We start from the raw sequence: 23,412 nt of genomic DNA on the forward strand, positions 1-23,412 counted from the left end.
GCATTCTCTCTTAAAGACATTAAGTCATTGGAGGAGTTAAATTCCATGGATAATGGGAACCTCACTCAATTGGCTATTGCCCATGTGTTGGATTTTCAGCTATTCTTGTTGTTTCATTGGGGTCTCACTGATCTGTTCTCTCAGAATGGAAATGGTACTATTCAAGTGCCTCAACCATAGTTTCAAGGGCTTCGTTTCTGGATTGCAATACTGACTCACTTCACACACATTCGTGAAGGTCATGTTGCATGATACACTTGTCTCTGTCTGACACTGATGGTCTTCTTCTGCAATCATCATTCCAACATTCAAATAGTTTATCACTTATTGACTTGATTGTACAACATGTTGGTTTTGTGTGAAATGATCTATCAGAATCTTGAGCTAATCTCTCTCTCCAGTGCCCATTTGTACCTGCTTGTTGTCTTTCTTTCCAGACATATGACTTTGCTCTCAATGATTCACCTTCTTGCAGTGAGAACACTGCTTACTCCCTGCAGGACCTGCCTTCTTTCCGATGTGTACTGTCTCCTGTAGGATTTGCATCCTGCCCTGTGATCATTCCGTCCTTTCTACTTGGAATGTCTATCAGCACAACGCGAGGCCTGCTCTTTTTTGCCACGAACATGCCTAGTTGCTGATTTATAATGCAAGTGCTTCCATACATGTTGATCACTTTTGAATGAAAAGATTCTCCTCTCAGTAGCTGTGATCTCACTGCAGAATCTTTTTTGTCCAAAAAATCCGGTCTTTAATGATTGTCTTTTAATTGTGCAAATTTACAGGCTTCAGCAAATTGTGTTCATGAAGTTCCTATTGATCACAAAGATACATGTAGCTACTCATAGCTGCTCTAGTTTATTAATTAACCATATTGCAACTTCATAATTTTGCCACATAGTCCATGGAAAAACTAACAGTTCTGCTCCATATCATCTTTCATTTTGACCTGCGCCAGAAGAAAAGTTGTAACCATTGTGTCTTAACCAGTATTTCATTTCTGGCCTGTTTTTGTTCCTTTTCAATTTCCATCAATAGCTTTTAACATCTCTTAACATTACTGCCTCAGTTGTCATTGTGCTTCTGTACAACCCTTTAAACACTCATATCTCAGCTCCACTCAGACAACAGGTCATGAACTCACAGTAAAAACAATCTGGTTTCCACTGTTTTTACTGCACTGGCTGAAAGCTGGCTGTGTGTGATCAGCATGCTACATGATCGAAGTCACGTGACCACTATTGTGTGTTATAAGTATTGCATTTCTGTCCCAAACTCTAACAGCCTTATTGAAATGTTCCAGCTTGTGCAATGGAAATGTTACCTCACCAGTCTAGGGAAGGTGTTTATAAAGTTGGCTATGTGTAGGAATTTATTAGTTATTTTAAAACATTCTAACTGGTGAGTGTCGTTTTGTGTGAATTTAAAATCATTGGTGCGTGAGAAATTAATGCTTTCCTGGTGTTGTGGCTTTGAGTTTAAATGGAGTATTGATAATTGAGGATATCATGCAATCACAGACGTGTTAGGCCATTTGGCCCACGGTATTGCACCAGCAAAAGTGAGCATCATTACCTAGTGCCAATCTCATGCTTTATCCACCTCTCCAACCTCCCACTCCACACCCTAGCACATTGATTTTTATCCAAACAATCAAAATTCCCTCTTGAATGCCTCAATTGAACCCACCACCACCACACTTGCAGGCTGGGTATTCCAGTGTTCTTGTTCCTTTTATGACAGAAATCATTTTTCCTTGTCTACCATATCCACCCCAGTCATGATTTTGGTAACCTATATCAAATTGTCATTAGCTTTCTCTCCAAGGAGAGAGTGTCTCAACTTCTTCAATCTATCCTTGTAACTGAAGTGAACTACTTCCACACTCACTACAATGCTTTCACATCTTTCTTAATATGGTGCCCAGAACTATACACAATAACCCAGCTAAGTATATTTACGAGATCAAAGAGAAGACGATGTTGAACCTGTATTTCTATAACCTCGATTAACAAAGCCAAGAATACTGTATGTTTCATTACCGGTTTCTCCACTTGTCCTGCTGCTTTAAATGATTTGTCCACATAAATACCCAGGTCCCTTGCTCCTGTGACCTGCTTAGGATTGTACCCCCTGTAGTATATTGCCTTTCAATGTTCTTCCTACCATAATACATCACCTCACACTTCTCTGCATTGAAGCTCATCTGCCATGTATTTCGTCACAAGTCTGTTGCGTGCCACTATAATCAAATGCCTTCGGAATATCCACGTACACTACAACAGTATTACTCCTTCAAATAACTCCAGCAAGTTAGTTGAGCACAGTTTCCTCTTTAGACTTCCACATTGACTCATACTAAACAACCCACCTTCTTCCTAATTCTATCTCAAAAAAAATGTTTCTAGAAGCTTCCACGCCAGTGAAGTCCAACTAATCTGTAATTCCTAGGCTGCAAGTATAAGCCCTTCTTGAATAAGGCAGTAATGTTGACAATTTTCCAGTCTTCTGACTGCTAGATCTAGAAAAGACTGATATACGGTGGCCAGTGTCTCTACAACTTCCACTCTCACTTCCTCAAAATCCTTGGATCCATCTCATCGGCCGCAATGCCTTGTCAACTTTAAGTATAAACAGTCTATTCAATGTTTCTGCCCTATTAATTTTGGACCCTTCTAGAATCTCATCCTGTCACCATGGCCTGGGTAGCATCTCTTTCTTCAGTAATGACCGATGCAATGTATTCTTTTAACACTGGAGCCATGGGTGTAAATACTCTTATTGTCCTTAATCAGACACACACCTATTATTTTTATGGCCACGAAAGCCAATGTGAAGAGGTGTTCAAAAGTCTGCTAGTCTTTTCTAATAATTCCTCTATGGTTCTCTTTTTGCTTTTTCACCTCCCCGCTTAACCTTCAATATTCCTCTCTGACACATGTCATAAGCAAACATTTTCTTATTTATCTTAATTTCTATCTCCTTCATCATTCAAGGAGCTCTGGATTTGTTTGTTCTACTTTTCCCATATGGGAAAATATATCTTGATTGCAACTCTTCTTAACAAAAACCCAATGTTCAGTTACTGTTTCTCCTGCCAACCTCTCATTCCAAGCAATCTTGCACAGCTCTGTTCTTGCCCCATTGAAGTCTGCTGTCTGCCACTTCATTTTTCCTCACTCTGGATTATTGCATGTCAATCTCTTACCATCAGGTATTGATGAATTCTTCAAATTCTGTTTGCGAGTCCAAGTAACCCGAAGGTCAACTCAAATACAGAAGTAATTGTTACTACATGACTGCATACCTAATACCACTAGTAGAATGAAAAAAAAAGTCCCTGAAAATCAAAAAGTGGTCCTTAAAAAGATTGATATAAACTTTTGAAAAAGAAGTTGTGACCTTTGGCATTGGGCTAGGTTCAAAGTAGAACTGGTTACAGGATATGAATAACCAAATTGAGAGTAATTATCTGAGAAAGCTGTGATTGTAAAGTGCTTTCGATGACTTTATAAATAAATAGAGGCATAGAGTATAAAAGCAAAGGCACTTTGCAAACCTATATGAAACAGCTAAATCTTACAGTAAGTCTGGTTTCCAATTCTAGATGTGAAGGCATGTAGAGTTTTCAGCAGAGACTTATATGAACCACTCCAGGGATGAGGGATCACAGAGAAGTGAAGTTGTTTTCCTTATAGCCTAGAAACACAAAGATATTTGATGGAGCTATATAAAATGATGACGGGTTAATAGAATAAATTGATTTACTTTCCAATAGCTGAAGGATCAACAAATCAGTTGGCTCAGATTTAACTACATTTCAGTTGATTTGCAAAACAACCAAAGATGACAAGAAAAGAAAATTGCACATGGGATGGTTTCTGAAGAATTTCTGAGGAAGGGTCTAGGCCCGAAACGTCAGCTTTCCTGCTCCTCTGATGCTGCTTGGCCTGCTGTGTTCATCCAGCTCTACACCTTGTTATCTCAGATTCTCCAGCATCTGCAGTTCCTACTGTCTCTGCACATGGGATGGTTAGTGTTTGAAATGCACTTCCTCCTAACTTTGATCTTATCACACACAATATCAGTGTTCAGAAGGAAATGGAATAAATACTTGCATAAAAGCAAGTAGGGAAAAAATATGGCATGGGGGTGGTTTGCAGTCCATCAACAAATACTTGAGAACCATGGTATCCATAGAGTTTGCACAGACAGTGTTATGAAGCAAAACAGTTCGGTGGTGGCTGGGAGAAGCATTTGGAGAGCTGCAGCTGCCAGTGGTCCCCCATCTCAGGAGTTTGCAAACTTCTCTGGAATAGCTCACTTGGCTGGTTTGCAATGTAGAGTGATGCCAACAGCATAGGTTCAATTCCCATACCTACTGAGTTTACCACGAAGGAAGGATCTCTTTCTCAACCTCTCCCCTTGCCCGAGACGTGGTGACCCTCAGGTTAATTCACCAATCATTTCTCTCTATTGAGAGTACAGCCCAAGAGAACTATGGTCCAATAGTATTATGGTGATGGAACTTTCTAAAAAAAAATACACAGACAAGTACAAACCCACCACAGGTTGGCATAATATTCAACATCCATCATCCTCCTCTCTGCAGTTCAACCTGCCACCATAAAATTTAATTAGGCAGGATGCACAATTTAGCCACTTTGCACACTATGCCTCCCATTCTCAGGCTCATTTAGTTACTCCCCACCCCACCTAAGAATGTAACTTGATACAAATAGGACCAATGCATTTTTTTTTCATCAGCTAAAATTTACAACTAAATTGACTTGCCAGTTCTTTCGCTTTTAGTTTTAGATGCTTTACATATCACAGTTTTCTTCCCCAACCTCATACATAAGAATTCCTCAGGGATCTCTTCATCCTGAATGAACAATGAAAGACACAAGTTAAAAGGACTCAACAGGTTTTATTTTGAAGTCTGGTTGCCAACTCAATTAGACTATTTTGATGGCAATACCCAGGATTTCCTATTTTTCTTTGAGTGTTTGAAAGAAACAAATAGTGAATTACAGAAACTGTAAACCATATGAAGTCTGAATACTTGAAAACAATGGATGCTAGTATCACTGGGCTGTATTTTCTTTTCATAAAACCAACCCCCATCAGTTCAAAGGAAACTTAAAGTACCACATGCATAAGGCAATGGATCTCTGCATTTTTAATGGATGACATTCACATTATGTATTTTCATTAAAAATCTAATTAATGATCACTTCTAATAAGTAACACATGACAGATCAGTGTATCACTATATTTCAATGGAAAGCTATTAATTAATTTTCATCACCCTTGCCTGAACAGCCAGATGCTGTCACAGCACAACAGTATTCTTTCTGCTTCACTATCTATTGTTCTATTTCATCCAGCTATAATTCATCTGTGTTGTGAAAAGCCAAGTAAAAACATTTACAACAGAGCACAATGCAAATCTTCAGTAGAGGACCAATCAGAAAGTGCAGAGTTTATAGTTAGAATGATTACAGTATTGATAAAATAATTTTATTACATTCTGGCATGTAAACTAATTTTATTTGTTCAAAGATCATTTGATGGTAAACAAATGCTCACTGGCATCGAATTTAAAACTTTTTATTGAATGTTATTACTTACATTAAAATATACTCAAGCTAAGTAACTTACATCTGAGTGTATGTTTTCCTTGAGGAAAAAACAGCATTATCACAGCAACAATTTTATTCATGAAATTAGTCTGTTAAATCTACAGAACATGCAACATAATTGTTAAAATAAATCTAGTTTAAGAACTTAAAACACTCTTTTCAGAATATATTGCATGGCTTAGTGACATTTGTACACAAGCTGAGGAATATTTAGAATTGTTATGCTTGAGAAAGTTATGCCCTTAAATTATTTTCTGCTGAAAGTGAAATTTAATAACAATGTGTTTAACAGGGGAGGACCAAAAATTAATTTGTATTTGTTGGCTAAAAGAATATTTAAGTCAGAATGGTTTTAGCACCTTAGATCTGATATTTGTCAAGCGATGATTTCTTTTGAACTTTGGTCCACTGCGGACACATCAAGAGCAGTTTCATGCTAAACACCTAGCAGAATTGAGCAACTGTCAAACACAGTCTTTATCTACTTAACATTGGCACACAGACCAGTACAGTAGTTTATAATAGCAACTGTATTATTTCCTGGAATCACCTCAACATCATTGACAATCCGAGCCACTCAGTAAAATCCAGGGAGTGTACAATGTATACTATATGCTGTGAATCTAAAATATCTTACTATGTTGGAAAAGAAAGTATCACTTGAGGTATTCATTATTTAGCTATCCTGGTTAGATATGTTCATTCAATCCTATAAGCAAAGTAATTAGTATAAGCATCTTTAAAAAGGATATTCTGATAATCCAAAAGGCTATAGCATTCATGAGCTCAATATTTCTATCAGTAATTTTTGAAATGTATCTGATGAGATCAGTAATAATGCAGTTATGCTTTTGTTACTTTACACACTTTTTGCATTTCACAACTTTGATTCTTGGGCATCTGATCACTGTCAACAAGCCAGCAAGTCCCCTGGACCTGATGGAGTGCAATTTAGGATTTAAAGGAAGTAATTACAGATATAGTGGATGTGTTACCAGAATTGAAAGATAACTGCTAGAGCCCCAGAGGATTGGTAAACTACCAAACGTGACACCTTTATTCCAAAAGGAAGGGAGACACACAAAAATCAGATAATTATAGGGCAATTAACATCTATTGTTGGGAAAATGTTAGAGTCTATTCTTAAAAGGATGTAATAACAGGGCATTTAGAAATATAATCAAACAGTCAGCATGGCTTCATGAAGTGAACAATCATGCCTGAAAAATTTGATATGGTTGTTTGAGTAGGTAACAAGCAGTATAGATAAAAAGGCAACCAACAAATATAATATTTGGGTTTCCAAAAACCTCTCAATAAAAGATTTGTCAAAATAATTTAAGGGTTCATGGTGTGGAGGTAGTATACTAGCATGGATAGAGGATTGGCTAACTAATAGACAGAGTGGGATAAAGGGGACCTTTAAGGTGTCAACCTGTAACTAGTGGAGAACCCCAGGAATCAGTGCTGGGACCACTGTTGTTTACAATACATATTAATGACTTGGATAATGAATGTATCATTGCCAAGTCTGTGGATGGCCCAATACCTGGCAAGGCAAATAGTGAGGATGGCGCAAACAGTCTACAGAGGGATATAAATCACTGAGATAGCAAGAACTGCAGATGCTGGAGTCAGAGAGAACACTGTGGACCTGGAGGAACACAGCAGGCCAGGCAGCGTCAGAGGAACAGGAAAGATGATGTTTCGGGTCAGGATCCATCTTCAGAAAAAAAGGATACAGAGGGATATATACAGATTGTGTGAAAGTGGGCAGAAACGAGAAATATAATGTGAGAAACCATGAAGTTATGCACTTTGCCAAGAGCAATAGGAAAAGACTGCAGAAAGTTGCTGTGCAAAGGGATTTGGGGGTCGTCACGCATGAATCACAAAATATTAGCATCCACGTTCAACAGGTAATAGGGAGGCAAATGGACTATTGGCCTTTACTTCAAAAGGAATGGAATATAGAAATAGGGAGGTCTTTCTAAAACTATACAAGGAATTTGCCTGACCATACCCACAATATTGTGAACAATTTTAATCCCCTTATCTAAGGAAAAATATAAATGACATTGTAGGCAGTCCAGAGAAGATTTACTAAGTTGATTACGGGTATGGAAGGATTTTCAAAATCAGGAGAGAGATGTGAAGGTTGCACTTGTACTTCTTGGAGTTTAGAAAAATGGAAAGGTGATTTTATTGAAAGAAAAGTTCTTAGGGGTGGAGAAGTTGACATAGATGCTAAAAGATTGTCTACGACCCGAGGGTGTAATCTGAGTTAGGCATCACTCACTTAAATCAGATGAGGAATTTTCACAGGGTAAGAGTCATACAGTGTGGAAACAGACCCTTTGGTCCAATTCATCCATGCTGATATGTTTCCCAAACTAAACTAGTCCCATTTGCTTACATTTGGCCTACATCTCTATGATCCTTTGCTATCCACGTACCTGTCCAAATAGCTTTTAAAAGTTGTAACTGTACCTGTATCTATCACTTTCTCTGCCAGTTGATTCCATATACAAAACTCTCACTGTGTAGAAAATGTTGTCCCTCAGGTCCTCTTTAAAATCTTTCCCCTCTCACCTTAAACCTATGCCCTCTAGTTTTAGACTCCCCTACCCTGGGGAAAAGATCTTGGTCATTCACCTTATCTATGCCTCCCGTGATTTTGAACACCCCTGTAAGAGGTCACCCCTCAGTCTCCTATGCTCCAGGGAAAATCCCAGCCTATCCAGCTTCTCCTTATAATCAAACCTTCCTGTCCCAGTAACATCCTTGTAAATCTTTCCTGCACCCTTTCCAACATTTTCCTATAGCAGGACAACCAGAACTGTATGTAGTACTCAAAGTGGCCTCACCAATGTCTTGGACAGCCGTAGCATGACATCCCAACTCCTATAGTCAACGGTCTGACCAATGAAGGCAAACATACCAAATATCTTCACCACCCTGTCTGTGATGCCACTTTCAAGGAATTATGTACCTGAACCACTAGGTCTCTATGTTCAACAACACTCCTCAGGGCCCTACCATTGACTGCGTAAATCCTGCCCTAATTTGCCTTACCAAAATACAACACCTCACATTCGTCTAAATTAAATTCCATCTGCCACTCCTCGCAGATCCAGATCCCGTTGTACTCTTAGACAACCTTCTTCAAAAGGCCAGGTGATTAAAATGGCAAATGGAATTTTGTCTGCCATTACTCGAGGGATGGAATTTAAAAACAGGGAGGCTATGCTGCAGCTGTATAGGGTCCTGGTGAGGCCACACCTGGAGCACTGTGTGCAGTTTTGGTCTCCTTACTTGAGAAGAGATATAGTAGCACTGGAGGGGGTGCAGAGGAGATTCACTCGGTTGATTCCAGAGTTGAGAGGGTTGGATTATGAGGAGAAACTGAGTAGACTGGGATTATATTCATTGGAATTCAAAAGAATGAGGGGAGATCTTATTGAAACATATAAGATTATGAAGGGAATAGATAAAGTGGAGGCAGGGAGGTTGTTTCTGCTAGCAGGTGAAACTAGGACTAGAGGGCATCGCCTCAAAATAAAGGGAAGTAGATGTAGGACTGAGGTCAGGAGGAAATTCTTCACCCAAAGGGTTGTGAATCTGTGGAATTCCCCGCCCAGTGAAGCTACCTCACTGAATGTTTTTAAGGCAAGGCTAGATAAATTTTTGAACAGTAAAGGAATTAAGGGTTATGGTGAGTGGGCGGGTAAGTGGAGCTGAGTCTCCAAAAGATCAGCCATGATCTTATTAAATGGCGGGGCAGGCTCGAGGGGCCAGATGACCTACTCCTGCTCCTAGTTCTTATGTTCTTGTGTTCACTGTCCACTATACAACCAATTTTAGTGTCACCCACAGACTTACTAACCACATGTCCCATATGCTCATCCAAATCATTTTTATAAAATGATAAACAGCGGACCCAGCACCGATAGCGAACACGGCTGGTGATAGGCCTCAAGTCCAAGAAACAACCGTCTGTCCCCTGCCGTCAAGCCAATTTTGTATCCAATTGGCTTGTTCTCCCTGGATCCCATGTGATCTAACTTTACGAACCAGTATACCATGTAGAACCTTGTCAAAAGGCCTTGCTAAAGCTCGTGCAGATAACGTCCAAGTAGACAATATCTACAGCTCTGCCCTCATCCATCTTCTTGGTCACATCCTCAAAAAAAAAGTCAATCAAGCTTGAGAGATACGATTTCCAATGCACAGAATCCCCTCCAACAACTAACCCACCACTGATGTCAGACTCACTGGCTCCCTGCCTTTTCTTTGCATCCTCTTTGAAACTAAAAGATTCAACATTAGCCACTCTCCAGTCTTCCAGCACCTCACCCGTGGCTGTAGATGATACAAATATCTCCCCGCAATTTCTTCCCTAGCTTCCCACAATGTCCGAGGATACAGTTGATCAGGTTCCCTGGTATTTATCCACCTTTATGTTTTAAGACCTCTAGCACCTCACCTGTAATGTGGACTGTTTAAGGTAAGATTATTTATTCCCCCAAGATCCCTTAGCTTCCATGCTTTTCTCCACAGTAAATACTGCTGCAAAATATTCAGTTAGTATCTCAACCAACTCCTGTGGTTCCACACCTAGACATCCTTGTTGATCTTTAAGGCACCCTATTCTCTCCCTAGTTGTTAAAAATATACTTGTAGAATCTCTTTAAGATTCTCCTTAACCTTATCTGCCAAAACTATCCCGTTTTTGCCCTCTTGATTTCCTTCTTACACTTTCCCCATTCCCCTTACACTTCTCAAGGGGTTCACTTGATCCCAGTTGTCTATACCCGACATATGCTTTCTCCTTTTTCTTGACCGGAGCCTCAATATCCCTAGTCATCCAGTGTTCCCCACTCTTGCCAGCCTTGCCCTTCATTCTAACATCTTCTCAGAGTATACGAAATTCTTTACCACAGAGCTATCGAGACTGGGTGTTTTAACATATTGACATAGACTGATTTTTTTTTTAAAAATCAGTCAAGGAATCAAGGGTCATGGGGATAGGGCAGGAAAGCAGAGTTGAGGAATATCAGGTCAGACATGATCTTATTGAATGGCAGAGCAGACTTGATAAACTCAGTGGCCTTATTCTGCTCCTATATCTTATGGTTTTATGGTCTAACAGTGGCAATTACATATTCCAGATCAGATATTTGATAGGTGATTTCCAAATATGCCATTAAAATTGAACATAATGGGCTGCAGTTTAAGTTAATGTTTTCTGGTAAGTACAAGCTGAAACAGCAGAAATGGGGAATAATTTTGGTACTGCAAAATCACCTTGGGTTCTGCTTATGGAAAAATTTTGCCTGACCTTAACAAGTTAGATATTTTTCATAATTTTGGAACCTGAATTCATCATAATTTGTTTAATATTATTCTTAAAAAAGGTACCAAGGCTGAAAAGTCTTCTAAACTTCAAGCAACTCCTTTGAAAATGTCTGTAATGTTACCTTCCATGAATGAAGAGGAGCAGTCTGGTAGCATCAGTGCTATAGATGATGATGATGATGACACTTCTGGGGCTGAGATATTTTAAACCTTAACATTCTTATAAAAATCTTATTATTATACAAATTTTCTCGTGAGTATTTTGGAACATTATCTTCATTTTTTTAATTCTAATTTTTGATGATTCTAATTTATGTTTGTTGTAACACATGATGGCTAAAGCCTTATTCTTGATTGCAATATCTTGTAATAAAACTGATACAATCATGATTGTGTTTTTGTTGAATAAATTGAGTTTATTTCCTAAGAAGTCTAATAAATATTATTTTTGAATTTTATAGAAAGGAAACTGAAATGCAATGTTTGTAGTTAGGGGTTCCTTTAATTTCTCTCCCAAACCCACATAGAAAAATACCGTTTTCATTAAAAGGACAAGTAACAAATTGTATTGCTTGGCTGCTGATAGTTATCACCTGTACTCATGACAAACTAGCACAAATTTTAAAAACAAAAAACTTGCTCTGTTTCAAATATTTTTACACATCAATTTACACAATTCTATAGAGATCATTATTAAAATATTAACATTTTCCAAATGTCTGTATATTTTCGTTCTGCCCATTAAAAAAAAAAGGTATGCCTTGATTTTCCACATTTTTTTTAAAAAAAGCTTTGAAGTAGAAATAGGTACTTATACTCAACATTGTCATCTTTGTGAAACCTTACATCAACAGCACTTAAAACCTTACAAGAATGAGAAAATTCTGTAGCCTCAATTGTCTGTTGCTGCAATTTGTGTCATGGTCCCAGGCTTCTGACCATACCATTCTCAACCCAAATGGCCTTCAGGAATGCACACATATCTAGCACATTACTTACTCTTCTCCATGCTCAAGAACTAGGCTATCAACATACAAACATGTGAATTAGGAGCAGGAGTAGGCTCAAGGGGCTATCTGATTAAAATCTCAAATCCTCATTCCTGCCTACGCCTAATAACTTGCTTGCTTAAAAAGAATCTACCTTTGCCTTAAAAATATTCAAAGGACTTTACTGCCACCACTTTTTCAGGAAGAGAGTTCCAAAGTCTCTCAATCCTCTGTCCAGATAAAATTCACCTCATCTGTAATTTAAATGGGCGATTCCTAGTTCTAGATTTGTCAGCGAAAGAAAATATCCTCCCAACATCTCCCCTGTCAAGGCCACTCAGGATCTTATACGCTTCAAATCAAGTTGCCTCTTACTCTAAGCTTCAAATGAATACAAGCCTAACTTGTGCAACCTTTTTCTTATAAGACAAGCTGTCCATTCCAGGTATCAGAGTACTGAATTTCGTCTGTTCTTCCTCCAACACAATAGCATCCCTCTTTAATGAGGTGACCAATACTGCATCTGGAGTGCTGTACGCACACAGTCTCATCAATGCCCTGCATAACAGAAGCATTACCTCTCTACTTTTGTATTCAGTTCACGTTTGGATACATTATACATTGTTAGCTTTCCTAAGTACTTCCAGTACCTGCATACTGCCTTCGAGATTCATGCAAGAGGACCTAATTTGCCAATTCATTTTCATCAACACCACTTTCCAGCCATCTTAATTCCCCTTATTTTAAAAAAAAGTCATAGACACAGTTCTCTCCCTTAATGATTGTTGAATTCAATGATTCAATGTAATAGTTCACTGCTACCTAAGGACATCTTCACTGTGATATCACTAATTGCGTCCTATTACACAATACTTGGTCTAGTATGTACTTCTCTGTTCAGCTTCAGAACATGCTATTCTGAGAAACTATTACATGAGCTCATCTAGGCTACCATTGCCCACCTAACGTTTCCAATTAGTAACTAGATTAAAATCTCCCCTAATCATTAGTCTACCTTTCTGACAAGCTGTCATTATTTCTTCCTTTATACTACAGCCTACCATGTGGTTACTGTTAGGGTGATTGCAGACAACTCTCGTAAGTGATTTCTTGATTTTATCATTTTTCATTTCTACCCAAACTGTTTCCACATCTTGCTTTCCTAAACTTGGGTCATCTGTCCATTGTGTTAATATCATTAAAATACAGAGCCACTACTTCATCTTTTCATAGCTCCCTGTCCTTCCTAAAATGTACCCTTTCAAGATTCAGGCACCAATCCATGTCATTCCTTAGCCATGTCTCTCTAATAAGTACTAGATTTTAATCATTTCTATTTGCACTCAATTCAGTTTTGTTTCAAATGCTATTTGCATTTCAATACAGAACTATTATCCTTTTGTAAATTCTAATTTTATCTCTTGGTTGTCTTAGATTTGCATTCTCTATTCTTTCCTGTCATGGTCTGTTTATCATTTGCCATATTAATGTCTTTCTCTTTGGTCTTTACTCTGATCTTTGATTTACCACACCTTCCCAAATTTGATCCCTTGCACCCACTATTTAGTTTAAAACTTCCCTTTATTTAAAGTTATGCACTTTGCTAGAACACCAACCCTAGCACAGTTCAGGCTAAGACCCCCCCCCCCCTCCAACCCCCACAACAATATAGATCCCACTTTCCCTGGTACTGGTGCCAGTGCCCCACAAACCAGAACCCATTTCTCCCACACTGTTCTTTGAGCCATGCATTCATTTCTCTAAATTGATTTAGGACATAGAACAGTACAGCACAGTACAGGCCCTTTGGCCCACGATGTTGTGCCAACCTATTATCCTACTTTAAGGTCAATCTAACCTGCATAGCCTTCATTTTACTATTATCCACATGCCTATCCACGAGTCGCTTAAACGTCCTTAATGTATCTGACTCTACTGCCACTGCTGGCAGTTCATTCCATGCACCCACCACTCTCAGTGTAAAGAACCTACCTCTGACATCTCCCCTATTCCTTCCTCCAATCATCTTAAAATTATGTCCCCATATGATAGTCATTTCCACCCTATGAAAAAGTCTCTGGGTATCCACTCTATCTATGCCTCTCATCATCTTGTACACCTCTATCAAGTCACCCCTCATCCTTCTTCGCTCCAATGAAAAGAAGCCCTAGATCCCTCAACCTTTCCTCATACGACCTGCCCTTCATTCTAGGCAGTATCCTGGTAAATCTCCTCTGCACCCTCCTTAAAGCTTCCACATCCCTCCTATAATGAGGTGACGAGAACGAACACAATATTCCAAGTGTGGTCTAACCAGGGGTTTTACAGAGTTGCAGCATAACCTCGGCACTCTTAAACTCAATCCCCCTGCCAATGAAAGCCAACACACCATATGCCTTCTTAACAACCCTATCAATTTGGGTGGCAACTTTGAGGGATCGATGGACACAGACCCCAAGATCCCTCTCTTCCTCCACACTGCTGAAAATCCTGCCATTAACCCTGTATTCTGCATTTAAATTCGATCTTCCAAAATGAACCACTTCACGCTTTTCTGGGTTGAATTCCATCTGCCACTTCTTTGCCAGCTCTGCATCCTGTCAATGTCCTGTTGCAAACCACAACAGCTCGCCACGCTGTCCACAACTCCACCAACCTTTATGTCATCGGCAGACTTACTAACCCACCTCATCCAAGTCATTTATAAAGATCACAAAGAGCAGAGGTCCCAGATTTGCCCTTTACCAATTTGCGAGTGCCTCAGGTAATAGAGATTATGACTTTTGAGGCTCTGCTTCTCGATTTGGCAACTAAGTTTTCATATTACTAAGTAAAACCTTCTTATCTTGCCAATATTGTTGGTACCTACATAGACCATATTAATTGGGAGGGGGAGGGTTCTGTCAAAAGTTCCCCTCCAGCCCCAAGATGGCCTTGAATTCTGGCACCAGCAGGCAACATAACCATCCGGACTCTCTCTTTCTGTTGCAGAAAATGGCATCAATGCACCTCACTATAAATGTCCCTACTACTACTACATTCCTTCTTACTCTACTCCCAGCATCTCCCTACCCTGACCCAAGGAACGGCTTCCTGTAGTAGGAAAGCCATGGTTAGTTAGCTGATCTATCTTGAAGCCCCCCCCATCATTCAGACAAGCTGAAAGAATCTCACACCTTTTGGACAGTGCTAAAGGTAGCAATTCTTGTCCTTTGGGTCCCCCTATGTGTCTAAGTTGTTGTCACAGTCCCCGGTCTCTGAACCCTGACCAAACCAGATGACTCAATCCCAAGAGATGTGACTACTTCCTGATAGGCCCTGACATGTCACTATATCTTTTAGTTCTGCCTCCTGCTCAAACTGAGCCAAAACTGCCAAACTTTAAATACTTGCAATAGATGTGATTGCTCTGGACCAAAGTGGTATCCAGGAACCTGCTGCAACTGTGACACATCAGCAGGCTTGCTGTCCTTAATGTGCTCTGAGGAACTATTTCATAATATTATTCAGTTTGCTATTTGGTTTTGTTTTTATATATCTTGTTAATTTTACCACCAGTTGCTACGCTATGTTGAACCTTAGACCAGATAATAAATAGTCAGCTTTTTCTCCTGGCTCAGTCGTAGTGCTTTTATTTCTCAGTCAAAGTACCAAGTATTCAAAGCTTGAGAAGTTGACATAGGCTGGTGTTTAAATGCAGAAATAAAAAAAAAGGTGCTGAACTGGAGATACCATTTTTCAGATGAGAAAAGTTAAACAGTGATCATATTTGTCTATTCATTGAATGCAAAATATGCATAAAATTATTTGAAGGAAAATACAGGTGTTCTGGTGTCCTGATCAACCAAAAACTGAATTTATCACATAGCTGACTCTGGAACATTACAACCACTTTTGCCCACATTGCAACAGTGACTACACTTCACATATATCCCGTTGGCTGTAAAATTTTTTAAGATGTTCTGAAATTATGAAAGATACTATAGGAGTGTTTTTCATTCTCTTTGGGCTGTCCCCTGCAGGTGAAAAGTTGCATTTTGCCACTGTCACAAGCATCATTTACTTGCAAGCAACACATGTTTCAGCATCATCGAATTTCAAAGTCAGATGAAAACAGGAGCAGTCAGGAATGATCAGCATTAACAGTTGATCCTAGTGAAACTTTCCACTGATACTTTGTGCAAATACCACATAGACAGTTGCCTGAATCCATATTATTTGAACATTCTCCCCGTGTCTGCGTGGGTTTCCTCCAGGTGCTCTGGTGTCTTCCCACTGTCCAAAGATGTGCAGGTTAGATGGATTGGCCATGCTAAATTACTCAGTGTCCAGGGATGTGTAGGCTAGGTGGATTAGCCATGGGAAATGCAGGGTTACAGGAGCAGGGTAGGTGGGGTGTGTCTGGGCGAGATGCTATACCAAGGGTCAATGTGGACTTGATGGGCAGAATAGTCAGCTTCCGCACTGAAGGGATTCTATGATTAATATAATGAGATATTCTTTGCTGCATTGTTCAACAGTAATAGGAAGGTGATTAGAAATATGCTTTGCTGTTGATGACAGGATGCAGCTCCAAGTTCACATTTCTGTAAATAGTTACAATCGAGGATTTGACTAGCCCAATTCATTGGCTCAGAAATAGCCAATGTATAAGATTGCATTATAGATATTGTCAGAAAATTAAATAGAGGTGATAAATGGATTTTATATTAAGTGGCAATGTTTGAGGCAATAGAGCAGGAAATAAAATTGGTATTTCGATGGAAAAGGTCATCAAATTTCAGTTCAATGTTTGCAGGCAGTTAATAAGATTTGGAAAGTTACAGCCGTATGCGACGAACAGTCATCTATGCTGAAGATATTACTATGGTTACTCTATTTATTCATTCTAGGGTCTTACTGCTTTTTCACAAGGAGTGAGTAAAGATCACGAGATAGAAAAAATAACTGGATCCTTCTCCCTCACTACATTGCAGTGGCAATGTCATGAGACAAATGAGATTGACTGCCCACAGCAGGTGAAACAGGAAGAAAGAAAGGCTGAGAAATATAAAAAAATACAAACACTCAGTACTCAATAAGGTTTGAGGAATTTGGTAATTGCAATATTTGTTCTTCTAGGTTAACGTGTAAAAATGTTAACTATGCAATTCACAATTCTTTTTAAATTGAATAAAGAGTACAAAACAAAAACAACGCCTCTGCATATCTTGTTTAGGAACTATTCCCGCAATTCATATTTATTCTTTCTCTAGCTGCTGTTTTGCAGCTAAACACTTCAGTCTTTACCTTATTTGGCTTTTTCCTTCACCGATATCTCCTCCCCAGTTTCCTTGATTGGAAGATTCTGTCAGTATGATCATTGTATCTTCTATCAACCCACCAACACAGGCAAACTGCTCAAGTATTATGAAATTATGACAATTACCCCACCTCCAGTCAGGTATTAATCTTCAGACATTTGATTTATTCCATGTTAAGAAAGGCCTGAGTGCATTAGACACAAGAAAGGCTATTAGCCGCCAATGAAATCGCATCCCTAATAGCAATGCTTGTGTTCCCGAGAAGGCCACCCTTTGGCCAACCTGTTGTAGTACAGCTACACCATAGGCAAATTGTTATTCTTTCAAACAAATGGATGCCAATGTACATCCTGTCCACAAAAGCAGGACTAATCAATTCCAACCGTTTTCAAATACCTTTTCTCTATTATCATTAGATCCAAAAAAAAAGGGGCGGGGGCAGAAGCAAAGCAGAGTAATCACAGATTGCGTGATGTTCTGTTCCATCCAGAACTTCAGATTCTGAAACAATAAAATACATTCACAGTTGCAGCAAGAGATGAACAATGTTCAGGCTTAAACCAATAAGTGACATGTAACGTTTGTGCCAAACAGTAACTATCTCCAGCTCTCCCTGACATTCAATAGCAGTGCCATTGATAGTCACCCAAGGATGGAATTGAATCCAGGTCCCTGGCGCCGTGAGGCAGCAATGCTGACCACTGAGCCGCTGTGCCCACCCCTGCTGGAAATAGTTCTAACCCTATTCTAGGCATTAAACTTGGTTGACTCGATCAGAGAATTAATTCGTAGGTTCGCTGATCCAATAAATCAGAACAACTGCTTTTTATGCCTTTAACCAGCCAGCCAAGGTTGTGCAAGATATTCAAGACTATTTCAGTCTGACAGACGGAAGAACAGTTTGGTGAGGAGTTTTTTTAAATTTCATTTTATAACAAAAATGTATAATTTTTGGCCAGCAGTTTGGCAAATTATGGGCTCATAGTTCAGGTAGCAAGATGGTTCGGATAAATTCTAGCAGGAGTTTAAATTCCCATTCCAGCTGAGGTAGACTTGGGACATGCCTCATTGCCCTGTCCCCAGTAGTGGAAAGCACCACCATCACTGGGAAAAAAAAAACCCAGCACAGACAAAAATGCCAAGAAAAATGGGTCAAGATGAAGCAGCAGCAGCTGATGAACCAAAACCTGCCTTCAGGCAGGGCACAGATGAATGAATGAATGCCAAACTATGATGATTACTTTTCTCCCTGTGCTGGGTATTGGAGTGCTGAAATCACTCTAGCTTGACGTAATTAAAATGTAGCTATTTCTGTTCTCCATCTGTAAAATTAACATGTAAAGCAGGTTGGCTTTGCTTGAACTAACAATAATAAACAACACAAAAAAGTAACTGCTTAACATTCAAAGTACTAACCCACAGAATTATCTTTAACTTCAAGCACTAGTGCTGGTTGTATATTTTATGGGAAGATTTTATCGGTCATAGGAAATATCTGAAAAGTATTTTGCCATGAGGTTAACTGGAAAGGATTCAGTTTTGGCTTTGTTTTCCCTACGGAATCAAATATCACAATCTTTTTTTAAAAATTGGCCATTTACCGTCAGGCTGTTTTAATAAATATCCCATAACATTGATAATAAACTGACTTATGAGTCCTGATAATCTCTCTGAAGGTTGAGTTTTTAATCCAGCAACTGGAGAAGTGGATGGAACGGACATCTGGATGAAGAGAGGTCAGGGATCAAAGCAAACGCATCAAGTCGCTTTACTTCAAACCTAAGAGAAACATTTAGCCTAGAGATCAAATTTTACTGTTCCCTACTTAGGGGTTTTCAAGCAGCTAAATACATCTGAAACATCTGAAAGCTGCCCTTTGTGATTTGTAAAACAGAACCTTCTATATTATACAAATGACATTAAAATCTTACAAATTTTCGGGAAGTAACAATGTCATTTTTATCCGTTCATTATGAGAAAGGTGTTATTACTCACATACTCAAAAACATACTCAATCTTGCTAATGGGTCTCTAAGTAGCTTCGAATCATGTGGACAAATATAATTGGGAAATGCAGCAGTTCAAGAAGACAGGTCACCAGTGCCTTCTCAAGGACAACTAGGGACAGGCAATAAATGCAGGCCAACCTACGATGCCCTCATCACACAAATGGATTAAGAAGAAAAATCAGCCATATTTTCCATTGTACAGGTAGTTCTCCTGTAATGCGATAGTAGTGTATTGTGTGACCTGCTATAGAAAATCATGCGATAGGAAAATCGCTATACTTGTACAGCATAAAGTTCACATTATCCAAACAGTGTCCACTATTCAATCGTGTTACAGCCAATTGGCATCAACGAAACACCCACTATAGCAGGACTATCTGTGTACTTTAAGTAGCTTGCAGTTAATAGAAACAAAAAAAAAATCAGTAGCAGTGAGGCCAACCAGAACTAAGAGATGATAACCAGCAGGGAAGATGGAATCAGCTGAGACTCTTCTCTAGAAAAGGGAAGTCTGAATGATGATTTAATAAAAGTTTAATTTTATTGATGAGGAATTGAAAGCTGCAAATCCTTAAATCGCAAAGCAGTCACTAATAAACACAGCAAGGGATTCATGAGACTGATGAGAATGCAGAACTTGCCATTAAGTGGAGTAGTTATGGAAAATAGTAAATATGAATTTAAGGAGAAGCTCAATAAGCACGAGGCAGAAAGCAATGAAAGTATATGCTGATATTGGTATATGAAAGGGGAAGTACAATTCAAAGAGCATAAATCCAGTCTCTGTAAAATTGTTTGCTATCCTCCCTTTCTTAGCCCATCTCTTGGTGAAATACTTATCCCTTTGATACCTTTAGCATTGATGATCCCAACACTACTGGCTGATCTCCCACATTCCATAAACGGTGAGATCATTCAGAGAGCTGTTACACGAGTTAATTTGCAGCAAGTCCATTTTATCCCCCTCATCAGGCCTGTGCTCACTGACCGACATTGGTTCCTGAACGAATGGCATCCTTATTTTAAAATTCTCATTTTTGTTTGAAATCCCTCCTTAAATTCCAATTCACAAAATCTGCAAGAGCTCACCCTCTCCCCAACCCCGGCTGTCACAATGCTTGTGATAACACTGCCAGAGATGCTACTTCCCGCATTAAAGATCTGGACCACCTTGAATCAAAGCCATTTTAAACAATTGCATAAACAAAAAAAAGTCTTCTTTTTCGAATGTTTCTGGTTTTCTTTATTTCTGTAACCTCCTCAGGCCCCACAAAACTCCAATCATAATTGGACCACTGTTGGTGACTGTGCCCTCAGTTGTCTAGGCACTAAATTCTGGAATTCCTTCAGTAAACCTCTCTACCACCTTTAGCACACTTCTGGAAACCTGACTTTGACCAAATGTTTGGCTTTGCTTGTCCACCTGGGGAGGTACTGGTTTTGAAGTTGGGATTTCATTTCTCGGAATTCAAGATGGAGAGTAGGGATTGTTGTGTGCACGGATACAGATTTTAAGCCAACCAAAGAAAGAAAAAAGTTCTGCAGCAGCTACAGGAGCTGCTGGGTACCAAGGGGGTTGTTAAAAAGACCTACCTTGATGTGGGGCTTTGCCCTAGGTATATGGTACAATATCTTCCATGGCAAGCTGCAGTACCTCTACGTCTGACTCCTTATTTGACAGAGCCAATGAACCCTACAGTAACAATCGCTTGTGTTAAAAATCTCCGAAAATCATTCTTTCAGAACTTCTCACTTTCATAAAATTATCCTTTTACCACATGCCAATACAGGCAAATCATAATACCCTGCAAAATTTTAATAGCAGATGGGGCAAATATTGAAAATTGCTTCCTTATAAATCATGCATTGACAGAATGATCAGAGATCCAGAATTGCCAATCATTCCCCGCACTCAGGCTCAGCTGTTTCAGCGCTTTAATTGATGTCTTAGCTCTCAGCCAAGAAGGCACAATGAGGCTGAATGTATTATGTATGTTTGGCTGTGTTTATAAGGCTACTGAATCACTTATATCAGCAAAGGGCCTGTGTTTATTTTTAAATCAAAAAAAAAACTTTTAAGTGGTTATTAAAGGATTATCAGTTTTTGATGTGACAGAGTGTGTTTGCATAACCAACTGGTTGCCTGAAGGGATTTTTTAAAAACAGTTTTGATAACGAGTTCTTTTTCCCCAAATATGAAATATATGAATGACAGCACAATCAGATTGCTGAAAGTTTAAATTTCCTTCATGTGCATTAGGACCTAAATTCCCTCAGATAAACAAAAAAAAATTAAAATAATGCCTTGGAATTTTTTAAAGAGATCATTCACTTGATCGCTTTCTTCTTAGATTATCCCTTTTCTTAAAACTGGCCTCAACTACTGGAAGGTAGTAGGCTCAATGACACTAGGTGGATTGGCAGCATGTACATTGTCACTATCTCCAGTGACCACAAATGATCAATTTGAGAAACACAGACCAATGAGATTGGGATCTTGGATTCTAAAAGTGAAGATTGAAACATGTTGACTCTCCAGACAATAAGTTCTTGTCGCCACTGTCAGTTAGTTCCAGTACGAGAGTTTTAAAATTATAAACAGGAAAAGGCATCCAGGAAGAGAAAACAGCACTGGAAATATTCAGAGGATCTGGCAATATCAATGTCCAGAGAAAAACAGATTGCCAGAGCTGCTGCATATTTCCAGCACTTTGTTTTTATTTCAGACTTCCAGCATCTGCAATATTTTAATAGTCTCCTCCTCTGTTGCAGACTTCTTGTGATGATGGAACAAATTAGAGGAAAAGCACTTCCTTCTCTTGTTAGACACTTTACAGCCTTCTGGACTTCAGATGGAGTGCAACAATCTCAGACAATGAACTCTGTCCTTCATTTTGATACCTGCCTGCCCATCCACCCACCCGAGTGCCTGTATCTGGTTTTTTATAGTTAATAATAAGTTTTAGCCACAGCTCATCTTTATTCTGTTATTAGCACAGACAATGGATTTACATTTTTCCTTCTATACAATCATTATTATTTCTTTTGTCTGCGTTTGCTGCCCCAAACAAACTGCAAGGAGCTTACTTCCCACCCAGGCTATCACAGTGCTTGTGAGGTCACTGCTAGAGGTGCTGTCTCCTGCATTCATAATATGGAGTCAAAGCCATTTTATCAACTATACGAACAGAAGAAAGTTATTTTTGAAATGTTTCTGTGGTTTCAACTGTTTCTGAGTTTTACAGTGCCGAGCAAATGGCAAGCTAAGGATTGGAAGGGCACACAGGAGTACATTCACAGCTGGGCAGATGGGCACCGAGTCAAGCAGGGTGATGACTGGTGCCAATAACATAATAATGACATCAGCTATATTGTACATATCCCTATTGGTGGAATAGGCATCAACTTCCTGTTCCAGGTGAATATTAGTGACTTCAGCAGTACCAACATCCTGCACTAGTGCAGTGGAAGAAGATCCTCTGTTTATTTTATGACACTTTTGATCTCTAATTTCTCAACCTTTCCCTGCTCTGCCCTCACCAAGAAGGAACAAGAGTAGGCCACTCAGCCCCTGGAACCTGCTCTATTATTCAATAAGATGGCTGATCTGATTTTAACCTCAACTCTACATTATTGTCTATCCCCAATAATCTTTTATCCCCTTAGTAATCAATAATCCATCTACCTCTGCCTTAAAAATATTTAAAGGCTTAAATATTCAAGCGCCTTTTGATGAAAGGAATTTCAAAGACTCATAACCCTCTGAGAAAAAAAAAGTGTTTCCTCATGCTCAATGGGCACCACTTATTTTTTAAACAATGACCCCTAGTTCTAGATTCTCCCACAAGAGGAAAACATCCTTTCAACATTGTCCCCATTAAATCACCTAAGGATCATACAGGCTTCACATACAAGTTTGTTCCACTTACCCCACCTCAACAGCATAAATTCTGTTTCAGAAATAGTAGGAACTGCAGATGCTGGAGAATCTGAGATAACAAGGTGTAGAGCTAGATGAACACAGCAGGCCAAGCAGCATCAGAGGAGCAGGAAGGCTGACATTTCGGGCCTAGACCCTGCTTCAGAAATGGGGGAGGGGAAGGGGGTT

General features: G+C 39.2%; 1 protein-coding gene across 4 annotated transcripts in view; it reads left to right on the plus strand.

The window, feature by feature from the left end:
- Nucleotides 1-22,095, plus strand: part of kiaa0586 (KIAA0586 ortholog) — a 90,801-nt gene extending 68,706 nt beyond the window's left edge. For 2 of the 4 annotated variants that reach the window (XM_048600287.1, XM_048600290.1), the window contains one exon: nt 11,063-11,430. In XM_048600287.1, coding sequence (XP_048456244.1) covers nt 11,063-11,211 — 149 coding nt within the window. In that variant the 3' untranslated portion in view covers nt 11,212-11,430. Of the gene's footprint in view, nt 1-11,062; nt 11,431-16,884; nt 16,904-22,076 lie in introns of those variants that run through there. The other 2 variants (XM_048600288.1, XM_048600289.1) reach the window with 2 other exon arrangements.
- The last annotated feature ends 1,317 nt before the right edge of the window (nt 22,096-23,412 follow it).

The sequence above is a fragment of the Rhincodon typus genome, chromosome 8 (genome assembly GCF_021869965.1).
Source record: "Rhincodon typus isolate 14 chromosome 8, sRhiTyp1.1, whole genome shotgun sequence".
Taxonomy (NCBI): Eukaryota; Metazoa; Chordata; class Chondrichthyes; order Orectolobiformes; family Rhincodontidae; genus Rhincodon; species Rhincodon typus.